Raw genomic sequence first — 24,125 nt, forward strand, 5'->3', positions numbered from 1 at the left:
TTACAACTGAGAATTTCTAAAGCAAATAGAATATTGTAAGTTAAAATGGTTATACTAATTATTCATGTTTGATCAACTTTACATTACTATAACCTTTTTTTTTACCCATGTTGGTGACTAAATTGAAATTCCTCTGATAAAGCCTGTTTTCTTTTGCACCATCATCATGTAAAAATCAGGTTATGTGTTTAATGATGAAACAGCTGACATTCCAATCAGCCATGTTGTTAATACAACAAGGAGATGTTATCTTTCCTTATGTTTTTGTTTGTTTTATATATAAGGGTAGTAAACAGGGGCCCTTAAGCTGTGTGAGTTTTAAATAAATCCAGGGCATTCTCCAGTCAGCAGCTCATAGTTTTAAATTCTTAATTAACAGAATTAATACAAACAGAAGTTAAATAGCTGATTGTATTCTATGTTTTCTCCTGTCTTCAGAGGACAGATGTATTGTTTGTACAGGTTATCCTCTGTAATGAATCCATGATAAAATTTGACCTTAAGGCTTCCAGATACATTTTTCCTAAATACAGATTCATATTTCAAAAGTCTGAAACACTTTTTAGAGAAAGTCTGCAGCTAATTCCATCATGTAAACCTCAATGTGTTGGAAACAACATGGCGCCAGTTTTTAGTCAGTTATTTTGACAAATGAACACTAGCATGCTCAATTTGTGGTCTGTATGTAAGACAAACAAGAGGCATAAAGATAAAGTGAAAAATGTATAATCTTGAATCACCCATTCTAATTTTCTGGCCTTCTCTCCTTCCCTGCCAGTTCTTTTCGGTGTTTCGTCTGATTATCCCCACCATGATACCCTCTGCCCTGCCTTCCTCCTCATGACTTTCATAGAACTTGAGAGGAGGCACTTAAACTAATGCAGATGCAATGTCAGAGCATATTTTGGGAACAGGAGGCAGCTTCCTGCACTTGTATTCATTTCCCTTTCAAGTTAATGTGACACTGGTTAGAGGCCCGTGCAAACTACAATATGCTACACATGCTCATGACCCTTTGTGCTATGATGTCACTGTTTACAGGCAAATTAAAATAATTTTGTAGCTTTATGCTATTTTAACACACGGTCTCAGTCATTATAAAACTAAATGCAGAAGGTTAAATTAAAACAAATTGGGATTTATGACAACATTTGATACCCACAACACAACAGAGCTGTTCTTGCAAGTGCTGGAAGACTTTCTGAAAAATAACCAGGGACAATAAGCACCCTTCAAATCTAATAAAGTAATACCCCTCGTGTTATTATTGTTATCAGTACACAAAACAAGCACTCACTGCTGGAAAACAGAAACTCTGCTTGGGCTTTATGAAACAGCAGTCCTCTTTAATTTCCTCAGAGAGTCACATTGGTAAAGCAGTCTGGATTGGACCCACACAGCGTCACTGCAGGTTATAATATGTCTGGCACTTCTAATAATATTTGTCACGATGTAGGACCTCATCTCCAGCTCTCCTTCTGTCTCTGGCTCAATTGTTGCCAGTCTCTTCACTTGTTGAGAGCAGCTCAGTCTGCAGCCCACCTGCTGAAGCCTTTCTCGAATAACACTCTCTTGGTGCGTGTGTCTTTTAATCTGTAGCTGTGGTGATGATCAATTTCTGATGTTAATCCTTGGCACGCTGTGGGAAAGGATCTAGTCCCACCTCTCTCTCTCTCTCTCTCTCTCTCTCTCTCTCTCTCTCTCTCTCTCTCTCTCTCTCTCTCTCTTTCTCCCTTCATCTCTGTGCATGCTGCTGCAGATCACTGAAGGAGCGCTTGCGGAACAGGAGTCATTGCAGCGGTTTTTCTGGGAAACCAACTGAAATCAAGACGCAATGCAGGTGCAGTAATGTTTGACTACATGCTTTATTGACTTGTTGCTTTATTAGCCTTGCATGTGTAAGGATAGCCTATATCATGCTAATATCCCTGTATGCGCTTGTAGTGTGTGCTACCTGTGGGACCGTGTGGAGAACTTGAACCTAGTTTCAAGTTTGTCAGCAGTAGAAATTCTTAACAATTTATTCATAGTAATTCAAACATGATTTGAAAAGAACGGGACCACACATTTCATGTTGGCATGCAATTTCATATTGACAGCAGTGAAGGAAGTAGCTCTTAGGATGCTTTATAGCTTTAGTTATAATATTCTAATCTAAAATTAATTCTCAGTTATATTCTGTAATTTTATGAGCAAAATAAATGTTTGATATCAATTTAAAAACAGTAACTAAGGCCCCTCTCCACAACATTTTGAGATTTCTTTGTCATTATTGCAGCTTTGATATATCTCCCTTTAATTTGTACTGCTCTATGTTGCTGGGTAGTTTAATCTTTGAAATTGAATAACATCTTATGTACTTATCACATGATTTTAATCTAAAATCTTGACCTGCAAGGTCAATTTTACAAGCCATGTGGTGGAGTAAAAAGTACATTATTTACCTCTGAAGTGAAGTTCAATTACAAAGAAGCAAAGAAAAATAAAGTAGTACACGTACATCAAGTTTTATAGTTATTACGTGTATTCTAAAGGTCAGCTAATGATTTAAACTTTAAATAGTGTTAATTATGCACCTTACATCAGTGTAATCTCAAGACCCTGAATTGCTATATTTTATTGTGCTTTTGTGATATTACAAACAGGGTGGGGTGTGTCCCGGGGCTAGCCAAGGGTTGCCCCCAACTCCCTACCGCCACCTTCCTGAAATTCTCTATAAAATTGGAGTTTATGGCGCTTGAATTAGGAGCTTTTCTTCTTTTGAGAGAGAAACTTTGATGTGCCTAAAGAAATATGAGTGCAAAATGTATATAATGTGACTCTGTTGGGTGCAGTTTCGAAATAAAAAAATGTATAAAAGATAAAGGTTAGTTATTAAAGTGAAAATTGTTAGGGGAGACTAGGGATTCAATTTCAAGGTATTCTCTGTGATTGATCTTTGGAAATGTTAACAATCAATTATTGATAACTCGTAAAAAAAAAAATAAAGATATTAATGTGGATTTTTCTATGGCAAAACAATAGCATATACGTTTTATTTTTCCCTAGATCATATTCTTCACAGCAAACTAATACATAGGAATGACTGTATTGCATAGCTACAGAACCCGCTGAATATCAGCATGCAGGCACAAAAAGGGACATAGTAAATAATCATTTAGTTTGGGTAAAACTACTAAATGTGGAATTGCTGCAACAAAAGAACTGAACAGAAAAATATTTCTGCCTACCTGTTCATATTGAGAATATAAGCATGTCCATGTGGTCTGGTGTCAGTCGGGTCACAACCAGCCCGGGTGCAGAGAACACCTGCTCAGATGGCACAGGTGTTGCTGGTCTGACTGCAGAAATACTGGCGTGCCAGCTTTGCCAGTCTGGGAAATCTCTCTGCATTGACTTTCCACCAGTCTTTCAGCTTTGTATCCAGTGATGGGGTAATGTCTTTTTAATAGTTCTAAACCTTTGTGTCTATAGTGGTGGCTGTTCTGTATTGCTCCTCCACCTTTAGCCATGTGGTGGAGTAAAAAGTACATTATTTACCTCTGAAATGAAGTGAAGTTCAATTACAAAGAAGCAAATACATATGAAGAAGTACACCTACATCAAATTGTATAGTTATTATATGTATTCTAAAGGTTAACTAATGATATAAGCTTTAAATAGTATTAATTATCAAAACCTTTAGCCAATTGGTTTGCATTGAAATATGCTTTGAACTTAAAACACCACCCTTGGGGCGCTGGTGGCCTAAGCACCCCACGTATCGAGGCTATAGTCCTCGTCGCAGATGTCACTGGTTCAACTCCCGTTGTTTAACACGTTGTTTATCTACACCTGTCTACACCATTTTCAAAAATTCATGTTTGAATACATTCCTAACAATTAATTGGTCAATACTGAATTTTTTTAACATCCCTAGAAGACTGAAATGGTTAGTTAATGTTATATGGACATGTGTTCACACATTACTTTATACTACCCCATGTATAAGTAAGTGTCTGTGCTGGGCCCCCGTAGTCAAAAAGGCTAGTCATGCCCCCGTCCATACTCAACCTTCAATTTCTTTCATTTTTTTTAATGTTGGATCAGCAGGTATTGGAGCCTGATTCCAAAAATTTACTATAGCAGTGTGTGTGTTATTGTGTGTGTATGTGCTCTTAAAGATAACATAAGTTATGATCAATGGATGACAGTCACCTACAGTGAAGACTTAGCTGATCAAAAGGAGCAGCACAGCACTCTGCACACATGACTCCTGTCTTTTTTAATAATGCAGTGCTCTGATGTTGAGAAAGGAATGACTAGGGCCACTTTCTCATCATGAAGTCATAAAAATGTTAACAAATCGTTCAGTGTGACTGATTCTGAATAGTTGTCTTAGTTCACAATCTCAGACGGTTTCTTTTTTATCTGTTTCATCTGTGCCTTTCTTTTTATCATGGCTTCTGGATGATCCATCCGTCTTCAGGTTTTACTTGTAGTCATCTTTCACCTCAGCATGGCAGCCTGCTCTGATCTTTTATTGATGCTGTTTTAAGGAGTGTGAATTATTGAGCGACATCCTCCATGCTCTGTATGCTTTGGCATCCCTTCATATTCAAATAGGGGACCAGAGGGACTGAGACACTCCCCAGATAGTCCTCCCATCTATGTTCACGACAAACTCCTTACATCACATTCTCAGGAACCTCTTATAGAAAGCTGTTTTATTTAAACAGCCCTCTATCAGGAGCGAGAAAAAGACTGTTCACAGACAAAGAAATGAAGATGAGAGCATCAAGGAAACAGAATGTAAAGATGCAAACAACACAGAAGTAAGAAGACTCGGATGAATCTAAAGCTACAAAACAAACTGAACATGCAGTGTAGTGATAGAACTGGGAAATGTTCGCCATTATGAAGACACTTTTGTGAAGCACTGGGAATAAAAACATTCAATTCAACATAGAACCAACCCTCAAAAGTCTCAGAGACATCAACAATTCATCCTTGGATTATTTTACAGTACATAGGCTGTGCTATTTAAGTCATCCTCCTCAGAATCTATATCTGTGTTATAACTAAAATATTCATCTAACGAAGAAACCCTGTGCGTCCAGCGTGAGATGAGAAGAATAAAAAGTAAAAATAGCTAGAAATGAGAGAGCCTGCATGTCCCTGTTCTCATCATGTTACAACAATATTAGATTTGTTCTCTCTTTGTCCTGAAACTTTGCACATTTGACCTTAAAGACTTTTAAAGTTTCTTTTAGAACTGACCAGAAGGAAAGATGTTGTGGTTTACAGAGTCTTTAAGCTGATGTTTGTTTAGGATGATGTTGGAAAGGGCTATACGTCTCTCTTTCTTCACCTCTTTTCTTCAGCTATTCAATGAGCTGCTTTCATCACCGGGCTCCATGGTGGAAGAGATCTTTTAGAGCAACCACATCATTCTATCAAACAAGCATGATTTGAAAATAAAACAAGATGTTATTCTTCATTATTTTGTCTTATTTTATGTCATGTAATGCAAAATGTGTTTAAAAAAGCAAAACTTCGGAAACTTGAATACAGAGCCAGCAGGAATCAAACTTGAAGTATTCCACCTTCAAAGAAAGAATTCTATGAAATAAAAACTTGTGAAGATGAAATGAGCAGCTTGAGTTTTGAAGAACAGATCTCTGATGTATTCATCTTCATTAATACCGCACAGTCACTGAAAACCTGCTGGTCCAGGTTTTAGTTCTAGGGCTGCAAAATCACATTTACTTTAGTCGTGCCAAAAATTCAGTTTTTTTTTACCTGCAAGTCACCAGATCACTCCTTGTATTTTCTTTGCATTTGTATTTGTGGTTTAAGACTCAACATCATTTTTATTTTATAACAATAAGACTGGCTTGCGGCCATGCAGGCTTTGACCTACATGCTAATATGCACTTGAGTATTTGTAACATTACAATTTTGGGTAATACTAAGGGATCACAGAAGTCATTACGGTTCATCCTGAGGGGAGAGAATGAATGTCTGTAACCATTGACGATGAAGTCCATCAAGTAGAGAGTAGATTAAATCTTTTTCACAAGTTAAATCTGGGGTTGGTAGTCAGATTTAGATACACTTTTTGTTATACTGGTTAAAATTGTCTTTATGTCCTGATGGCAATCAATACATAATGTGTTATTTAAAAAAAAGCCGCTATCTACAGCCGGAGTAAACCTGGGAAAACACCAACCAATCCCTGCCATCAGGAGCCAAATTATGAAACCAATCAAATCCCTTTCTGCCGTTCTGCCCGCCTCCTGCACATACATTTCATGTTTGTTTGTGTTTTTAACTTTCACTATGAGAATGTTTTGGTGTTTTCTTACCGCTGAGTGAGACATGAGTTGACGTAGTGCAAAACACAAACGATGTGCTGAGGACCGGTTTTGAATCAGTCCATATCATATGGTCACGAATCAGCAGCGATCGTGCATGTGAGCGGGGGCGTCTTGGGAGGAGGGGGTAGATGGAGTCCCGAGGAAATGCTACATTCAAATTCATGCTAGTTTTCCGTGACCACCAACCCTAGCTTTAAGGGAAAACGTTATCCTGTTGGTGGCGCGTAAAGAAAAGTCAGGGGATTACTAATGTCAGTGGGGTTCATCCTCTGGGCAACATGAATTAAAAAAATGCCTTTGAATTTCATCCATTTTTGAGATGGCTCTTAGTCTGATATAAAGTGGTTATAAAAGAAAAAAAGACCATCCCTAAAAGCCATGCGGCTCACATGGCTGAAAATTAAATGGGTCCATAACAGACAGCTGGGAGATGAAAGAAGGAACCAAAGAGGGCAAAAACCTACAGCCTTTTCTTTAACTTAGAGCTAGTGCTACATTTTACAATAAAAATGTCTCCTTGCCTTCAGGTTATGTGTCTTGCTGCTTGAGGTGGAAGCAGCTGAACCCCTCAGGTGGAGGCTTTTATTCTCTTCTCACTTCTATCTACAAAGAACTTCTCTTTTGTGGACAGTTTCTTTTCTCTCCTCCTCAGGGGAATGAGAAAGCTGTGGATGGCGGTCTGCTGCCCGATGCGAACGGAAAAGATCCAACCCCGCCTGGACAGACAGAGGGCTCCAAGTGGCAGAAACCTCGAATCACACGGAAATCTCTGATGAAGTGTTGCCTTGTCAAGTGGATTATCGCCAGCACCAAGCAACAAGGGCCAGGTACAAGCTCATGAAATAACACATGTACATGCTAACGTCCTACAGACGTAAAAGCATACTGAACATTTGCATGATTGTGTGTGACAGCAGGGAAAGAGGAACTCGCAGCGGAACAGGGGGGCACGCCTTCAATCTCAAGCTCTACAGAATACATGAATTTTAAAGCTCCTGCCCCATCTACAGTATATGTCTCCTATACATTCTCACCATTCTTTGTCCCTTTTATTCAGTGTTTGCAGAGTGAACCTTACTCTTTATGAAACGCCATTTCATGTCGGCACCTAATCAGTCATCGAATTGACCGCTGCTGCTTTCACTTTCACATCTCAGTTTGCTTCATGGAATTAAGTTTGACTCCATCTTCCTCCTCCATGTGCAGCTCGCTCCCTTCTCTCTCTTTCTCTAAACACACACAGCTGTTGTTGTTTGGCAGCCCATTATACCTCTGAGAAATAAGAAGAAGGGATTTCATCTAAAGGTCTAGCAATTCATATAACTTGCTTTAAGAAAATAATCCGCCTGAGAATGAGAATGTTGGACGTTCCGTGTTTACACACAACAGAAGAAGAGGCGGTGTATTTTTAAGATGAAGAGCACAGTGTATTCCGCTGACTGCCGCTACTTGCCTCCATTTTCTGGGTTTATCTAAATTATTGAAATTATCCTGCTGCGGGTCACTCAGCCGTGAACATGCACGCGACAAGTAGAGCTGCAGTCAGTCGGAGCAATATCACACAGATCCCTTCCCTATTGCAGGAACAACATCCATAAATTGTTGGATTAAAATGTGTGGGTAATAAACACAGTGATGAGCAAACAGAAGCACTCCTCTGCAGGTTTCAGAAATGACTCACTGTTGTCATCCAAGCCCGTTCACTGCTGACTTCTGTCTCTGCCAGCAGACAGATGGTCGTGATGATGAAAACAGTAACAGAACAAATGCTCCCACGGGTGACATGGGCTCAAACTGTTTTGTCTGGAGAACTGTTTCAATGTACCCTGTCTCTAATTTAGACATGTGCAAAATAAATGGTCTAGACCTTTTTTGCATAAGGCCTTTAATTAAATCAACATTCAGATAAAATGAGATAAGCAGTCAAAGACCCGTAATGTGTTATCATATTAATCTCTCTTATTTATCTTGACTGTGTCTGGAGATAATTGCTGGTGTTCAAACATATTTCCTCTGCTTTATAACAACTTGACTGCCATCTATTGGTCTGTACTCGTCAAAGCACCCATAATGTGTCCTGGCTATTACACAGAAACACGGAAATATGGAGAAAAGACAGATAAAAGGGATGCACAATATTGATTTTTTTTTACGATAATTGATAATGACCTGCTCCTGATGGCTGATGGCTGATTTGATAAGATTATCTGTATTATTATTCTGTATTTGAAACTGTGCACACCTGAGAGTAAAAAAGGCTCCAATTTAGTGAGCAAGAAGCATATTGTCACAGAGGAGGACCCAGAAGTAGATTAACAAAAAGGTTTAATTAACAAAAGAAACAAGAGGAAACACAAAAACTTACTTCACAAATCCACGGAAAACACGAGGGACACAGGAAGACGTAACATTCAGTTTAGACTGAACATAATACATCACAGAACACGCAACACAAACAATAATCCAACACAGGACACAGGTGAAACAAATGTGGGCAGGAAGTAAAACTAAACTGGAAACACAGGGATTCAGGACTAAAAAATAAAAGAGGGAACACAAGACAAGACTAAGAAACACAAGAAAATAAAACAAGAGACATGGATCAAGTCTTCATCCAGCCACTGGATTAGAAGTTCAGATGTCTGTGATAAAACTTATGTCACTGACATTGTCGTGGGTGAGACTGAATCTGTGTACGGATCTCAACATATAGGGTAGGTAAAGTAACAGCAACTTGGGATACTGTTTATTAGAGCCATAGAGTTATTTGAGTGTGTGCGTGCCTTTAATTGTCATGCTGCATGTAAGTGGTGCTGCCAAGTGGGAGCTACTGAGCATGTGCGAGGCAATGTGTGCTTTCATTTGAGCAGGACAAGAAGCACCACATTTGAGAGCAGAGGTTTTAAGATGTCTATTGGTTGCAATGAAAATGTCACTCTTGCCTCATACTTAAATTAGGCAGTGAGTAGAGCACTTTAAAAAAAACACTTATTCACAAGTGAAAAAAATTCTGTGCATGAAAAAGGAGCTGTCATGTTTTATAATGAAGAGTAAAAACATACATGTTGTCTGTTAAATCAGATCAGCTGATCAGTGGGAGGTATTGAGATCTGTGTATATCCTTAAGATTGATATAAATAAAATAAAGAAAGGATGCTGTGCCCTTTGAATTCAGAAATTAAGTTTGACTGCGCAATTTAAATGCTGAAAGTTGGACACAGCTTGTGTGATAAAGAAGGTGAAATCCCAGTGCTCCCCTTCATCAGTGCAAACTGCGTGTGTGGTTAAACCTCACCATAAAGGAATTTTTCTCTCTAAAGAATGTAGCGTTTCACTAAAAGAGCTCACAGAGAGCACTAAGATAAAGGGCAGAGAGAGAGCAAAGTTCAGGGTGTTTAACTGTCTGACGAGAACTTGTGTGACAGTTTAAGATGGATGGGCTCAGGCTCGGAGCTGTAATGTGGCTCTCACTGCAGCATTAAAACTTGGTGGTTAGGCTGATAGCTGCACTGTCTGCATCTCTGCATGCTTAAGCCACCTCACTCTTGTCTGTATTTAATAGAAGAACAGGGATAGATCAGCACTTAAGGTGCATTAAACAGTATTATGATGCATTATTTTTATGGCAGGCGAGTTCCCCCATGAGCTCATGCATCTTGCATGTTGGTGTAATGGCTGAGTGTGTTTCTGTCTGCTGAGGTAGGACCAACATGCACATGAAAATACTGCAAAAATACACATTTGCATGCAAAGGAGAACAAGTTGTTCCATTTTCATTCCATTAATCATTTCTAAGCTCAGAGTTTATTCTCTGCAGACTCATATCAGATGTAGTGCTACTTGGGAAGGCTATGTTAAATTATACAGCTGTTAGTAGTTTTATTGGATGAGAGGCATTCCATGAGGAGTAATAGCAGTGGTCATTTCAACTGTATGTCTCACTCTGCCTTACGTGTTCTGAATGCAATAACTCATATTTCATCATACAGTCTGCATCTCGAGTGATCAATGACTGTCAAAATACATTTATTACACTGTTTGCATTATGAATGAGAAGAAACAGATACATGTTCATTATACATAGTTGTTGGTCTTTGGTTAAGGGTGAACATGCACAAAGTAGAACAAGTGCAGAAAAATGTTGCTTTGCAAAGTGCAGTTCTAGTCAAGTCAGTGCATTTGCAAAAAAGTTCTACATTAGAGATAAAAAAAAAAGGTGGTAGTTTTTTTTTTTTCCTTTTGAGAATCATTTTAAAATGGATTACTGACACTGTTTCGCCAAAGAATAGAAACAAGCACAGCACTAAGACTTCAAATACCTATCTTACAGAATAAATTATGTAGACATTGAGTAGTGCACTGTAACTCTGCTTGAAGTTCACTGCTGCCATGGGGATTATCCTCTATGTTTGGCACAAGTCCAGTTCATTTGTTGTTTCAGTAGCTGATTAAGACATTTAGACATTAAGGGTGAGTCCATTTACATGTCCAAATGCATTTCTGGCCCACTTTCTCTGCCTGTCCTGAGACCAGTATTTTAACTCTGGACTTGATTGATTTGCACTCCACCCTTCTATCCTGCTTAAACTCACTCCATTATGTTGTGCAGAGTCATCAGTTGTGAACTATAACATTTACTTCTTTACTCTTACCGTCTTACAGCACAGTGTAATAATACAAAGACTGACTCAAGTCTAAACAACAACTTTAAGACTTTCAAAACCAAAACTCTAGGAGTACAACATGAACGTCACGTGAAGCAATCTATTCTCTGAAGTGTTTTGGTCTTCAGATTAAAAACACATTAACTTATTTATTCTTAACTACAACATCCTAAACGAAGCACCAGTTTTACAGTCACAATCGTCACAATGTTTTGCAGCTCTTAGTGAACCCTCGAAGTTATTGACCACGCTGAATGACCCAGTAGACACAGGCAGCGCCACACAGGGCAGGGCCGACTCCTCCTGCATCCTAAGTGCTGTTCTTATCCTAGCCATCAGCAAACGTGGATCAATGCCTGTTTTACAGCTTTACAACCTTGAAATGACTGAGCAAATAAAAGACAGCGGGGCCTGTCAATCAGAGACTATTAGTAAAGAAATTCCTTCACTAATAACCTCAAACACACACACACACACACACACACACACACACACACACACACACACACACACACACACACACACACACACACACACACACACACACACACACAAACACACAGTTGCACAGCTCAGGATAGAATAAGAGGAGCTGGAGTGAGCGGAGGTGGAGCCCCAGTGTTGATGGAGTTGTGGGACACATCCCAGGATGGGAAACAGCATCATGCAGAAACACAGATGGATCATGTGCAGAAGGATCATTTTTGGAGTTTAAAACTTTATGAATTTGTTACTTTTTGCAAGAGCACAGGATGGACTTTCAGACTGTTTGTGCAAAGGAAGATGCTCGGAAGTCTACCAGTCTGCTTTTTTACCCCTAACTGGTCGGCGGTTTTAGTCAGAGGTTTCTTTTAAGTGAATACGAGAGCTGATGCATGTACAAAATACTGATAAAAGGAGGTAGCTGGGGGAAGAAGATGATTGGCGGCAGATGTCTGCACGTACAAGCTGTTCCATCAGATTCAGTACCAGTTTTATACCATCTTTTTTTAACTTGAGATTTTTAAAAGGAATTATCTAATGCAAGGCAACAATGGGACTGGATGGCATGACAGTAATTGCCATTGCTGTTGTCATTGCTCTGTTTGTTGTTGTGCTCAAACAGTTTGGAATGTGGGAGCCTTTATCACTGGAAGGTAAGACATACTCCAACCTTTGAGGGATTAAATCAGGAGCTTGTATGTTTTGACATTCACTGTGTGGCACCACAACAGTAATGTTTGTTAAATGTTTCTCTTGCTCTGACAACATTGATAAATTGGAGTCACACAGTTCAGATGTCAAATGTTAAAAGTTTAGTTAAGATGTTTCAAGTCTTCTTAGAACAAGTAAAACAACACTTACATATGTACCTAGACAGATTTGAGTTATTTCTCCTGTTCATGCTGGCCCATGAATTCATTTCTTACCCACACTTTCCAGTTAAAAAGTTAATTTATTGGGTTTGTCCTTACACTAACTTATAAATGTGCCAAATATTTCTAATTCGAAAAGGAAATATTCTACCAAAATACTCCATTTAAAAAAAAAAATCTGTCAAAAGTTCAACAGTTTATTATTTTATACTTTACAGCCTTCTCATATAGTGGCAAAGACAAACTGAATTTGAAAGACCTTAATACATTTAAATAAAATGTTGATATCAAACCACATATTTTAACATCTCTGTCATTTTTTCCCTCCCCTTTCTTTTCTTCATCACCTTTTCTCCACCTCTTCCTGGTCTGCTCTTTTTGAAATCCCACTCTATTTGTTCTTGTAAAGATGGTAAGTATGGTTGTGGTTTTCCACAAAATCTTCTAATTTCCAATTTATCCCTGCTGTCTGTGAACTTCTCTCCCCTGTTTGTGTTATGGAACCAGATTTGTCAGTATTGTCTTTCTGGCTAATTTGTGACCACACAGTTAACCACACAATTACACTGCAGACATCACGGCTCGTCAAACACAGCTGTTACTAATGAGATAACGAGTACACCTGTGTGCAGCTTCGTCAGTGTTAATCAGTGACACCTGTGATTTTAGGCCCTGAAACACTGCATCTGACATCACTCATAGTTTACTATATTTACATTGTACTGTATTATCAAGAGCCTTTTATGCTTCTTCTCGACTGTATTTCACAAAGTTCTATTAATGACATCTTAACTCTCCTGTTATGTTTGTTTCTCTGGAACAGCAATAATGTTCCTGGGTTAGTTTGACATATTCAATTTGGCATATTCAATTATCCAAAAGTGTCAGAACCCCAAAAAATCCCAATACACATTTTTTTTAAATTTAATTTTACCTCCATCACTAACCATTTAAATCAAGATTTAGTCCATTGGTGTTCTTTAATTCACACAGATCATGGTTCAATGTGGATAACTCACTAGTTTTTCATTTAAATTCATGTTAAAACTTTTTTAATGTACATTGGAAAGCCCTAAATATAAAAACAATAGTTTTACATGACAGATTTTTGTTTATTTTATTTTACATTTTGAATTTTTTTTTTTTTTATGAAGTGATGTTGATAAATTAACACGACACCTCTTCTGTCACATGCTGCCCAGATTTGTATCCTGCATTTAGCTGGTCTGGAAGGCATATATTGCCTAAAATAGACTTTAAAAAAGGGTCGGTTTGACCCGCAACAAGAGGGTTAATCTACTCCTAATTGAATAACTGTGGTCAAAATTGACTTGAATTGTTACTCTATTCCTTTCAGCCATGGCACAAAAAGGATTAGGATCTACATGCAGTTTTACAGTAAAGCAAGTATAAGGGAGTTATTTTTGATATAGCCAGAGTGAAACATGTTTTAATCCAACACAGTTCGTTCACCTTATTTTCATAAGTTGTAGCACTTGTCATTTTGAAAAATAAATCTCCATCCTGTCCTCTGTCTCAGCCTTGATTTTCATGAAATGATTCACTCTAAATCTCTCATGTATCTCCCACCCATTTCCTTGTCTCACCTTCCTTCTTCCTCGCCTCTCATTTTTTAAAATTTGACCTCTATTTATTTTCTTTGTGTTAAGATGGTGAGCATTTTACATATTTTCAGTTATAAACAGAAGTTTTATTCTTCCGCCTCCCATCCATGGACTGTAAAAAACATGGATGTAGTCTCGGTGACATCATTTATTGATTTCTGAAGAAGAGATGGAATATTCCAAATAACTTTCAGCTAATCTAGAAACGGGACAAGAGCTGGAGTTGTGGCTGACACGGGACTTCCATCAGATCCGTGTTAGTGTGAAGTCTGTCTCTGCTCTGTTGCAGTTTTGCTGCATGTTCTGACATCAGTCAAGACTTACCGGCTGTGTTTTCTGAGCGCAGCACAAAGTAGCGCCCCAAGACAGCTGAAGTCACAGAAGTGTTGATTTTACACGCTAATTACAAAATAAATGGTTTACTACTTTCATGATGAATTTCTCTTCATCCATGTTGTTCTCTGGCCTCTGAAAACGTGAACTATTGATTCTAGACCTGGATTTTTTTTTTGTATCAACAGCGTTTTATCCTGAAAATCAACTGGATGTATTAATGTTGAGTCAGTGCCTGAGTTCCTGTCCCCCTCAATCTGCCCTATGCAGATTGGAGCACCGTGCTCTGGCATCTTGCAACAATAAAGTCTTACATATCTGCTGTGGAGAGCTCTGGATTGCCAGAGCTGAGACAGAGCAGAGACGCAACAGAGCAGAGCCAGTAGGAGCACATACATTGACCAGAGTAAAACAGCTGAGACAGACTGAATGGATCTGGTGGAAGTTAAATACGCCACCTGGTGAACAGCTGCAACGTGCCCACCTGACAGTCAAATCCCCTTAATATCCCTAACCAGGCTATTTGACTGTTTTCACCAACAAAAAAGCAAATTGTAGAGACGATAAAAAAGTTTTTTACCACTCTTTGAACGTGGTTAGTTCTGCTGTAAAAATAGAGTTTCTTTGGCTTTTTGAGCGAGCCTCCAGAGGACGCTCGAGGAACTGCAGTTTATTGCACTTAAGCATTGGCTTTACTTTTCAACACGTTAACTGTTGCGCCTTGCTCCCATCAAGTTTTATTGTTTTGTACTTTCACCTCCTCCCCTTCCCTGCTTTTCTTTTCTCTTTCTTTCTTGTCTTACCGCTATCTCCCTCCTCCCTCCCTCCCACCTTTCACCCTCCCTGTCTGTCCCACTCTCTCCCTTCTCTGTTTCCCGCCGACAGACATCTGTGATGGCGACTTCGAGCTCTCCACGGTGCGTCACCAACCTGAGGGCCTCGACCAGCTCCAAGCCCAGACTAAGTTCACTAGGAAGGAGCTTCAGTCACTCTACAGAGGCTTCAAAAACGTAGGAAAAGCCATTAACTGGGGTGTAATCTTAAAAGCTGGTGGCTTAAGGGTGCTGTTGAGAGTATACTGTCACTGAACAATGACGCCAACTTTCAGGTGCCATTGAGAATTTGTTAAAATTTCACTATATGGCCTTAGCGGTCTGTGGAACAAGACTACACTGACACTATCCTATATTTTTATTCTGAAAGATAAATACAACTCTCAACACAACAGAGTGTTGCCAAACAAATAGTTAATAATGCAGCCTCTCAGGTTGAAGACTGAATTGTCCAAATAAAACACAAGCTTAGTTTACCCCTCAAACATTTAGTTCAAACTGGTTTCCTGGCTCTGACTGGTTAGTAAGCCAACCACTGCAAGAATAAACTGGGGGGTTGCCAATCAAGTGAGCACAGCTCTTAATGAAAGTTGAGTTATGTTGTCACCACACAGTATGTTCTATCTTGTTTATCTGTTCAGGTGTGAGAGAAAAAGAGTAAGTATACTTACTTGGCATTACATTTCAGAGTGCAATTTGTACAAGATTAACATTTTTTTATTGACCTTGCCTTAGCCATCACCAAACTATTAACAGATTTGGATTCAAACTCGCTAAAAGAATTGCCTCACCAATGAATCCATGACCTTGATTCTTGCAGTTTGCATAACATCACTGGTTGTCTTTCTCAGTTTTATTATATGTATAGAAATGAAGATGCTTAAAGAGGTAAAGCCGTTCAACTCTTCTCATCACAGCTGAATAAAGCAAAGATCAGAGGTGGTAAAAGAGGTAAAAAGAGGTAGAAGTATTTTCTAAAGTATCAATATTATTACCAATGTTATTGATAATAATGTTGGGAGTTTTTCTCCAATGTTATCCATCTCTTTTCTAATCCTTAGATTTGTATTGTATCCATAGATATGTATGAATTATGGAGCCATGATAACATCCCCTATTGACTTGCGGACTGGAAGAATTTAGGAGTTGGCTTTGAGTAAGCTAATTTGGATGAATGGCTGGCACGTATCAGTCTTGATGGTCAAACCAGCTTGTGAACCATCACGTTTCCTACAGAATGAGTCCTGTTAGTGGTGCTTGCTACTCCAAACTTTTTATATGTTGGACTGAAGGAAGAGAAAGGCCTATAAAATGCAGCAGACCCGCCACACTCTGAGTATCTCAATTATGGTCCTCTCACTGCTATGGTCAGCAGTCTGCCCTGTTCTGAAGCACCTGCTAACATAGAACTTGTACAATTCTAGTGTTATACTCTTAGATAAACACCTCAAGACTTCTTGAATTACCAGCCTCAAGTGGCCTTCTAAAGAACTGCAGTTTTTGTTGGCTCCTTTTTTCTGTTATGGAGGTTATTTATATGATTAGCAAAGTTTTTGTGAGCATTTGTGCTTGTTTTGTGTTCAACTTTGTGTTCTCCAATCCATGCACAAGCCAAGGAGTGACGTAACACATAATTTGGCCGACCGCAGAAACGGGTAATGCATATCGACATTCAGTGACTGTAATGTGCCATTAGAGGTTGTAAAGTGCCATTAAAGAGGGGAAGAAGAAGACCTCATGCTGATGTAAACAAAGACGGCTTAACAGTCTTTAAAAGAAAGCTTGCAGCTGTTTTATGAGGTTTCTGTGACCTGGAGGAAACACATAATGAGCTGTGGTGAGAAAGTTTGAACAAAAGTGCCATAAAACCTTCACGTTGTGTCTTTAAATAACTTTACAGAAGTGTTTCACGGCCGACATTCTGACCTGTTATAGCAATAAAAGCACAAGGAGATTTTAAAACGTCAACAATTAGGCTACGTTCCATTTAGTTTTCCTCTTCCTGAGGATGAGTGTTTAGTTCCACCAGAGGTTTTCTGCTGCAACAAGTCAAATGATCTGCACCATGAAAAGGCTTATTCTGCGCCCTATTATAGTTGTCAGTAAAAGAGGCCTCTTTGGGGTTTTATGTTTTCTTTTGTTTATGTTTTGCTGTAATGAAGAACTACACTAACAGTGAACTGGCAACCCTTGCAGCCTGGACGATACAACTATGGCATATGACTCATTATTTGGGCCCGTAACATTGTTAATTTTCCTGCTCCTGGTGGCAGGCTGTTCTGTTAAGAGACATCTGTTGAAAGATATGCTATTTGAACTGTTCTACACTACTGTTCAAAAGTTTGGGGTCACCCAGACAATTTTGTGTTTTTTCATGAAAACTCACACTTTTATTTATCAAATGAGTTACAAAATGAATAGAAAATATAGTCAAGACATTGAGAATGTTAGAAATAATGATTTTTAGTTGAAATAATAATTTTGTCCTTCAAACTTTGCTTTCATCAAAGAATGCTCCCTTTGCAGTAATTACAGCATTGCAGACCTTTGGCATTCTAGCTGTTAAGTTGTTGAGGGAATCTGAAGAAATTTCACCGCACGCTTTCTGAAGCACCTCCCACAAGTTGGATTGGCTTGATGGGCACTTCTTGCGTACCATACGGTCAAGCTGCTCCCACAACAGCTCAATGGGGTTGAGATCTGGTGACTGCGCTGTCCACTCCATTACAGACAGAATACCAGCTGCCTGCTTCTTCCCTGAATAGTTCTTGCATAATTTGGAAGTGTGCTTTGGGTCATTGTCCTGTTGTAGGAGGAAATTGGCTCCAATCAAGCGCTGTCCACAGGGTATGGCATGGCGTTGCGAAATTGAGTGATAGCCTTCATTATTCAAAATCCCTTTTATTTCTTACAAATCTCCCATTTTACCAGCACCAAAGCAGCCCCAGACCATCACATGACCTCCACCATGCTTGACATATGGTGTCAGGCACTCTTCCAGCATCTTTTCACTTGTTCTGTATCTCACTAATCTTCTTCTGTGTGATCCAAACACCTGAAACTTTGATTCTTCTGTCCATACTTTTTTCCAATCTTCCTCTGTCCAATGTGTTCTTTTGTCCATACTAATCTTTTCCTTTTATTGGCCAGTCTCAGATATGGCTTTTTCTTTGCCACTCTGCCTAGAAGGCCAGCATCCCAGAGTCGCCTCTTCACTGTAGACGTTGATACTGGCGTTTTGTGGGTACCATTTAATGAAGCTGCCAGTTCAGGACCTGTGAGGCGTCTATTTCTCAAACTAGAGACTCTACTGTACTTGTCTTCTTGCTCAGTTGTGCACCGGGGCCTCCCACTTCTCTTTCTACTCTGTTCAGAGCCTGTTTGTGCTGTACTCTGAGGGGAGTAGTACACATCGTTGTAGGAAATGTTCAGTTTCTTGGAAATTTCTCGCATGGAATAGCCTTCATTTCTAACAACAAGAATAGACTGTCGAGGTTCATATGAAAGTTCTCTTTTTCAGGCCATTTTAAGAGTTAATCAAACCCACAAATGTGATGCTCCAGATACTCAACTAGCTCAAAGAAAGGCCAGTTTTACAGCTTCTCTAACCAGCAAAACCGTTTTCAGCTGTGCTAACGTAACTGCACAAGGGTTTTCAAGATGTTTCTAATCATCCATTAGCTTTCTAAAGTGATTAGCAAACACAATATACCATTAGAACACTGGAGTGATGGTTGCTGGAAATGAGCCTCTATACACCTATGTAGATATTCCATTAAATACCAGACGTTTGCAGCTAGAATAGTCATTTACCACATAAACAATCTATAGAGAGCATTTCTGATTAATTTAATGTTATCTCCATTGAAAAAAACACTGCTTTTCTTTCAAAAATAAGGACATTTCTAAGTGACCCCAAACTTTTGAACGGTAGTGTATATCTTCACTGTTCTGGTTGTATCAAAACAGCTTCCTTATCTTTGCATTGCCTGCTTTTTCTTCAGGATGTCAGAACATTTCAGTCCAGCTGGTGAACATATAACTCTGAATCACAACAAACGCTCTAACTGGACATTGGACATGCAGCTTTCCTGCCCTCTAGTGGATGTTTGCCTGCAGCATCCTTTTGTTGTGCTGCTGTGGCCCCTATGTGAAAGATGAGCACTGTAATATGTTGGTTTGAAAAAGAGGTTAGATAACTTAAGCAGCTGTCTAAATTAACTTGTGATTTTATTGTCTTTCAATAGGAATGTCCCAGTGGGCTCGTGGATGAGGAAACTTTCAAGATTATTTACTCACAGTTCTTCCCTCAAGGAGGTACAGTATGCAACTGATGTGAACTGGTGTCTTAAAAGTAAACCAACAAGCCATCACTGATGCAGCCTGGTGTAGATTCTTGGTAATCTGTTTTCATTATTTGTTCTCAGATGCAACCACCTATGCACATTTCTTGTTCAACGCTTTTGACAGTGACCGCAGTGGCTCCATCCGCTTTGAGGTGAGTTGAACTGTTTGTTTCCAAGTGTTTCTTCTGTGATACTTTATGTTCATCTAAAAATGGGTGGCAAGGATCTGTTCCGTACTTATGCGGGGCAGGGGTAAGAAAAAAAAAGGGCACCACCAACTGTATGTCATGGGGCACCAGCATGTGGAAAGTTGTGATTTCTGAACTGTAAAAGCAGCATTTAGGAGTCAATTTGTAAGCTCCACAGTTTTCTTTCTCACCCTGGAAGTCTCTAACTGTGGGGTAGATGCACAGCAGGCCTAATTCTGACCTGCCAATTATTAAATCTTAGGAAGGCAATCTGGGCAGTATGAAACCCATAAGTTACAGACTTGGGCAAGTGTTTCAAATTCAGTGGAGGGTCCATAAGTGGGGTAACCAATACACACGAACAGAAGTCTGTTTACTGCTTTATAAATTCCATTTAATTAAGTCTCATTTGAGGATTGAACATAACTCACAAATCTTACGTAACAAACAGACATATATAATAAGGTTAAGTAACCAAGAGGGCTCTGTTTAATGTTTTTCACTGGCAGAGCATGCTGCAGAATACTACATCATATTTTATCCATCAGAGGGGCAGCCAAAAGGACCTTTATCATTTTTCATCCAGCACAGCAGCTTTCAAGAGGATCAGCCCACACTCTGAGTACACCCCAGCCAAGGGTTCATTTTGAAAAAGATTTAAGTCTAAAGAAACTTCTCATTACTTCTGCAGGACTTTGTGATAGGGTTGTCTGTGTTGCTCAGAGGCTCTGTTACAGAGAAACTGAGATGGGCGTTCAACCTGTATGACATCAACAAAGACGGCTATGTTACCAAAGAGGTAACAAACAATTCACACGCATTAAAAATGTATGAAATCCTCCTGACTCCTGAATCCTTGTAACTGTGCTGTATGTCTATGCTGTGTCCTGCAGGAAATGATGGCAATAATGACGTCTATTTATGACATGATGGGCAGGTATACTTTACCTAGTGTACGAGATGATTCACCGACTGAGCATGTGGAGAGATTCTTCCAGGTATACAGACCTTTTCTTTTAAATCTCTTTTAAAAACACATTTTTATAGTTGTGCTTTTACAGGAGATATTACTTGAGCTGGTCTTAATCCTCCAGACGCTGCTTTTATTCCATTTCAGACAGGGTAAAAGGCAGGATTTTATCTCTTTTATTTTCTTTGTTCCGTTGATGGTTTTAGCATTTTATATTTTGCTTTGCAATATTTGTTTTTATTTCTGTTGGGTTTTTCTGCCTTTCTATTTTGTTTTATTTAAAGTAACAGTGCATATTAATGAACATGTCAGCATAGCATCCATGTAAATATACCAGAGTAAGCAATGTGGCTAATTATCCTCCGTAGTCCCCGGCAGGTCATTTCTCGTATTCCTCACATTTCTCTCTTGTTCTCTTTTATTATCTCTCATATTTGTAAAGCACTTTGTAATAGGGTTTTGAAAAGTGCTGTATCAAAAAAGTGTATTATTATTATAAAAACTACTATTAAAATTATAATTATTATTACTAGTAGTAGTAGTTGTATTATTATAATTATTATTATTAATAACATTATTATTATTGTCGATGTGGTTGTTATTGTTATTATCTTTAGTAGTATTAGTATTATTCATATCATAATCATTATTATTAGTAGTAGTAGTAACATTATTATTAATTGTGTTATTATTTTTATTTTTTTATTTTTTTATTTTTTTATTATTATTATTATCATTATCAATATTATCATCATTATTGTTTTCTATTGCATCTGGAATCTATACTGTTCCAAAACCAAACCCTCATAAAAATGAAATTTTCTGCAAATATGTGTATCATGAATCTTTCTATCTGACATATTTCAGAAGATGGATCGAAACAGAGATGGAGTGGTGACAATCGACGAATTCATAGAAACCTGCCAAAAGGTAAACCCATCACCAAACACTGCATAAAGAGTGTTCTTGTATCATTCTTCTCAAACACTTTATCTATCTTCTGTTTACCTCTGTTAATAGGATGAAAATATAATGGCCTCCATGCAGCTCTTTGAAAACGTCATCTAGTTCCCGCTAATGGATGTGGATCCGTGAAACTGCACAGTGCTTCCAGCTGCAAGCTTCCAAGCTTGAAATAACTTTATTCATCCTGAAAAGGAAAATGTGGGTCGTGCAACACATGTGACACAAAACTGGCGACCACTTTTTTTGTTCCCTGTTGAGCTGTTCTATGCAGAGAGATGCGTAGAACTCACCAAATCACCTGAACAAGACTTACTTCTCTGCATGACAGTTTAAGTTTTGTGTTTTGCACATAAAGAAAATGTGAATAAAGATGTCATCATTGCCAGATCAGCATGAGTGTTTGCCAAACATTTAAAAGCATGTGATGCAAACCACTTTGAACAAACAAGTTCAGTGTTGACTTCTTTAGCCAATGAAAATTTGATTTCTTACTGTATATTAATGTAAAGAAAAGAGTTGTGTTTCTCTAAATTGTGTGTAAATGTCATACCAAGTCATTGTCATGTTGATCTAAAATATGAAATAAATATAAACCTTCACACACTGATAACTGTGGAGTCTTCTTTTATGGGTTATCATTTCCTCATAAAAAAAACTAGATCATTTTTTATAGGCCTGCAGATGATGTCAGTGTGATAAAAATCACATGCAGTTTTTTTTTTATGTTTTTTGCCTAGCACCAGTTTTCTCTGGGAAAAGGCAAACAGGTTGGAATCTGTGAAAACAACAGAATTTCCACTTCCAAAACAAAATACACGATGTGTACCCTACATTCATTTAAATGTCTACCAAATGATTACATAAACTGAGATGCCTTGTGTTTAAAGTTCAAATTTAAAGCTTCAAAAAAGCAGTACAAGAAGTCCATACAACTTCTGGACATGCATCTAGTGAGATGGGCGAGTCTAAGTTTAGAGCCTTTGTATGTAACAGACCAACGATTGTCCAGACTGTGCCTTCAAAACAGTCTCGTTTAGCATGCAACCAGAACGGAACAAAAAGGAAGAGTCTATAGTCCCCCTAAGGGCCTTGTTTTTATCAATTATGTCTCTTTTTATGAGAATAGCTCTTTCTTCTTCCACATCCGCTAGGCTCTTCAATGTAGCAGCATCACAGCCTTGGTATTTCTGACAAAAAGAAGGGTGAAATGGAAAAGGCCTTCTGAGACTGGTCTGGTCCATTTGATTCTTTGTTTTCAGTTCCTGTTCATGTCTTATTTTTCTGTTCTCTGCGCTGAATTCCCCCCCGGTTTTTGTACTTGTGTATCTTCAACAGCTTGAGGCACAAAAAGTACAGAACCAAATCTGAGTGAAATGGTAGAAAAGGGTACAATGACACCGATAACTCAGTATGTTATGATAAGACAAGATAAAATAATCATTTATTCGTCCCACAGAGCATACAAAAAAGGTAAATATTAAATTATGAGTAAATTGACTTGTACTAATATAGCGCTTTTCTAGTCTTTCTGACCACTCAAAGCACTTTTACACTACTTGTCACATCCACCCATTTTCACTCACTGATGGTAGAGGCTGCTGTTGTAAGTGACCATCAGTATTAGCTGATCTCATTGGTACGCATTCACACACTGCTGAAACAGCAGCAGTTTTTCAGTGTACTTGTTCAGTGTCTTGCCCAAGGACACTTCAGCATGCAACTGCAGGAGCTGGGATCAGACCGCCAACCTTCTGATTGATATACGACCGACTCTAACCACTGATCCACAGCCGCCTCAGTAGTACTTAGAAGTAAACTAGTGTATCCTAAGAAAAATATGCACAGAACTAAGTGTAAAAATATGTACAAGTACATGTACAGTATATTTACAGAACCAAAAATAAAAGTAAGACATTTGAACAGACTAGTAACATAGGTAAAAAATAAATTGACAGAACTAATAAGGTGGGCAGAGCCGTATTGCACGTGTTGAGAAGTGAGATTAAGTGAATAAATTGCTAATAAATAGACAATAATTGTTGTATGTAGATGACGGAGAGCTGCAGCACTCTTAACATGGGTAAAAAAATAGGTTTTATGGCCTGAACGATTTATACTTAAGAGGTCAAAGTGTTTGAGTAAGTAGGAGATCTAGATTTCACATCAGTTGTGGGCCAAATAGCTTCTAAACAACCTTTTTTTTCTGCTGGATGGATGTTTAACAATTTCAATTTGACTGTAACTGAGGTCATTTGGATTTGTAAAGAATTTCCATGGGAACAGAAAGAAAATAGTTTCTGTACACACATGCTTTGGACAGGATGCTAATGAGGACCTAATCACACAATGCTGTGTACAGATCATGGAAGTATAACTAGAACAACAAAGGCTCAAACCATAGACTGTGTCTGCAACCACACACAATGACATTCTACCTCTGAATGTTTTAGTTCAATGTGACACCATACTTTGTATGAGAAGTGGGA

At 38.5% G+C, this 24,125-nt stretch overlaps 1 protein-coding gene across 3 annotated transcripts; it reads left to right on the forward strand.

The window, feature by feature from the left end:
* The first annotated feature begins 1,482 nt into the window (after nucleotides 1-1,482).
* On the forward strand, nucleotides 1,483-22,246 carry LOC117831219 (calsenilin-like). Of its 3 annotated transcripts, XM_034709812.1 has the most exons (11): nucleotides 1,483-1,575; nucleotides 1,760-1,840; nucleotides 7,012-7,186; nucleotides 13,372-13,377; nucleotides 15,222-15,346; nucleotides 19,417-19,486; nucleotides 19,597-19,667; nucleotides 20,395-20,502; nucleotides 20,597-20,701; nucleotides 21,541-21,603; nucleotides 21,694-22,246. In XM_034709812.1, exons 2-11 carry the CDS (start codon nucleotides 1,835-1,837, stop codon nucleotides 21,739-21,741), a joined length of 777 nt encoding a protein of 258 aa, XP_034565703.1. In that variant the 5' UTR covers nucleotides 1,483-1,575; nucleotides 1,760-1,834; the 3' UTR covers nucleotides 21,742-22,246. The 3 variants fall into 3 exon arrangements, with proteins under 3 accessions (XP_034565703.1, XP_034565705.1, XP_034565704.1); XM_034709814.1 differs by lacking the exons at nucleotides 1,483-1,575; nucleotides 1,760-1,840; nucleotides 7,012-7,186; nucleotides 13,372-13,377 and adding exons at nucleotides 10,802-10,829; nucleotides 12,129-12,159; nucleotides 12,788-12,790; XM_034709813.1 differs by lacking the exons at nucleotides 1,483-1,575; nucleotides 1,760-1,840; nucleotides 7,012-7,186; nucleotides 13,372-13,377 and adding exons at nucleotides 12,057-12,159; nucleotides 12,788-12,790.
* The last annotated feature ends 1,879 nt before the right edge of the window (nucleotides 22,247-24,125 follow it).

This window comes from Notolabrus celidotus, chromosome 19 (genome assembly GCF_009762535.1).
Source record: "Notolabrus celidotus isolate fNotCel1 chromosome 19, fNotCel1.pri, whole genome shotgun sequence".
In the NCBI taxonomy this organism is placed as follows: Eukaryota; Metazoa; Chordata; class Actinopteri; order Labriformes; family Labridae; genus Notolabrus; species Notolabrus celidotus.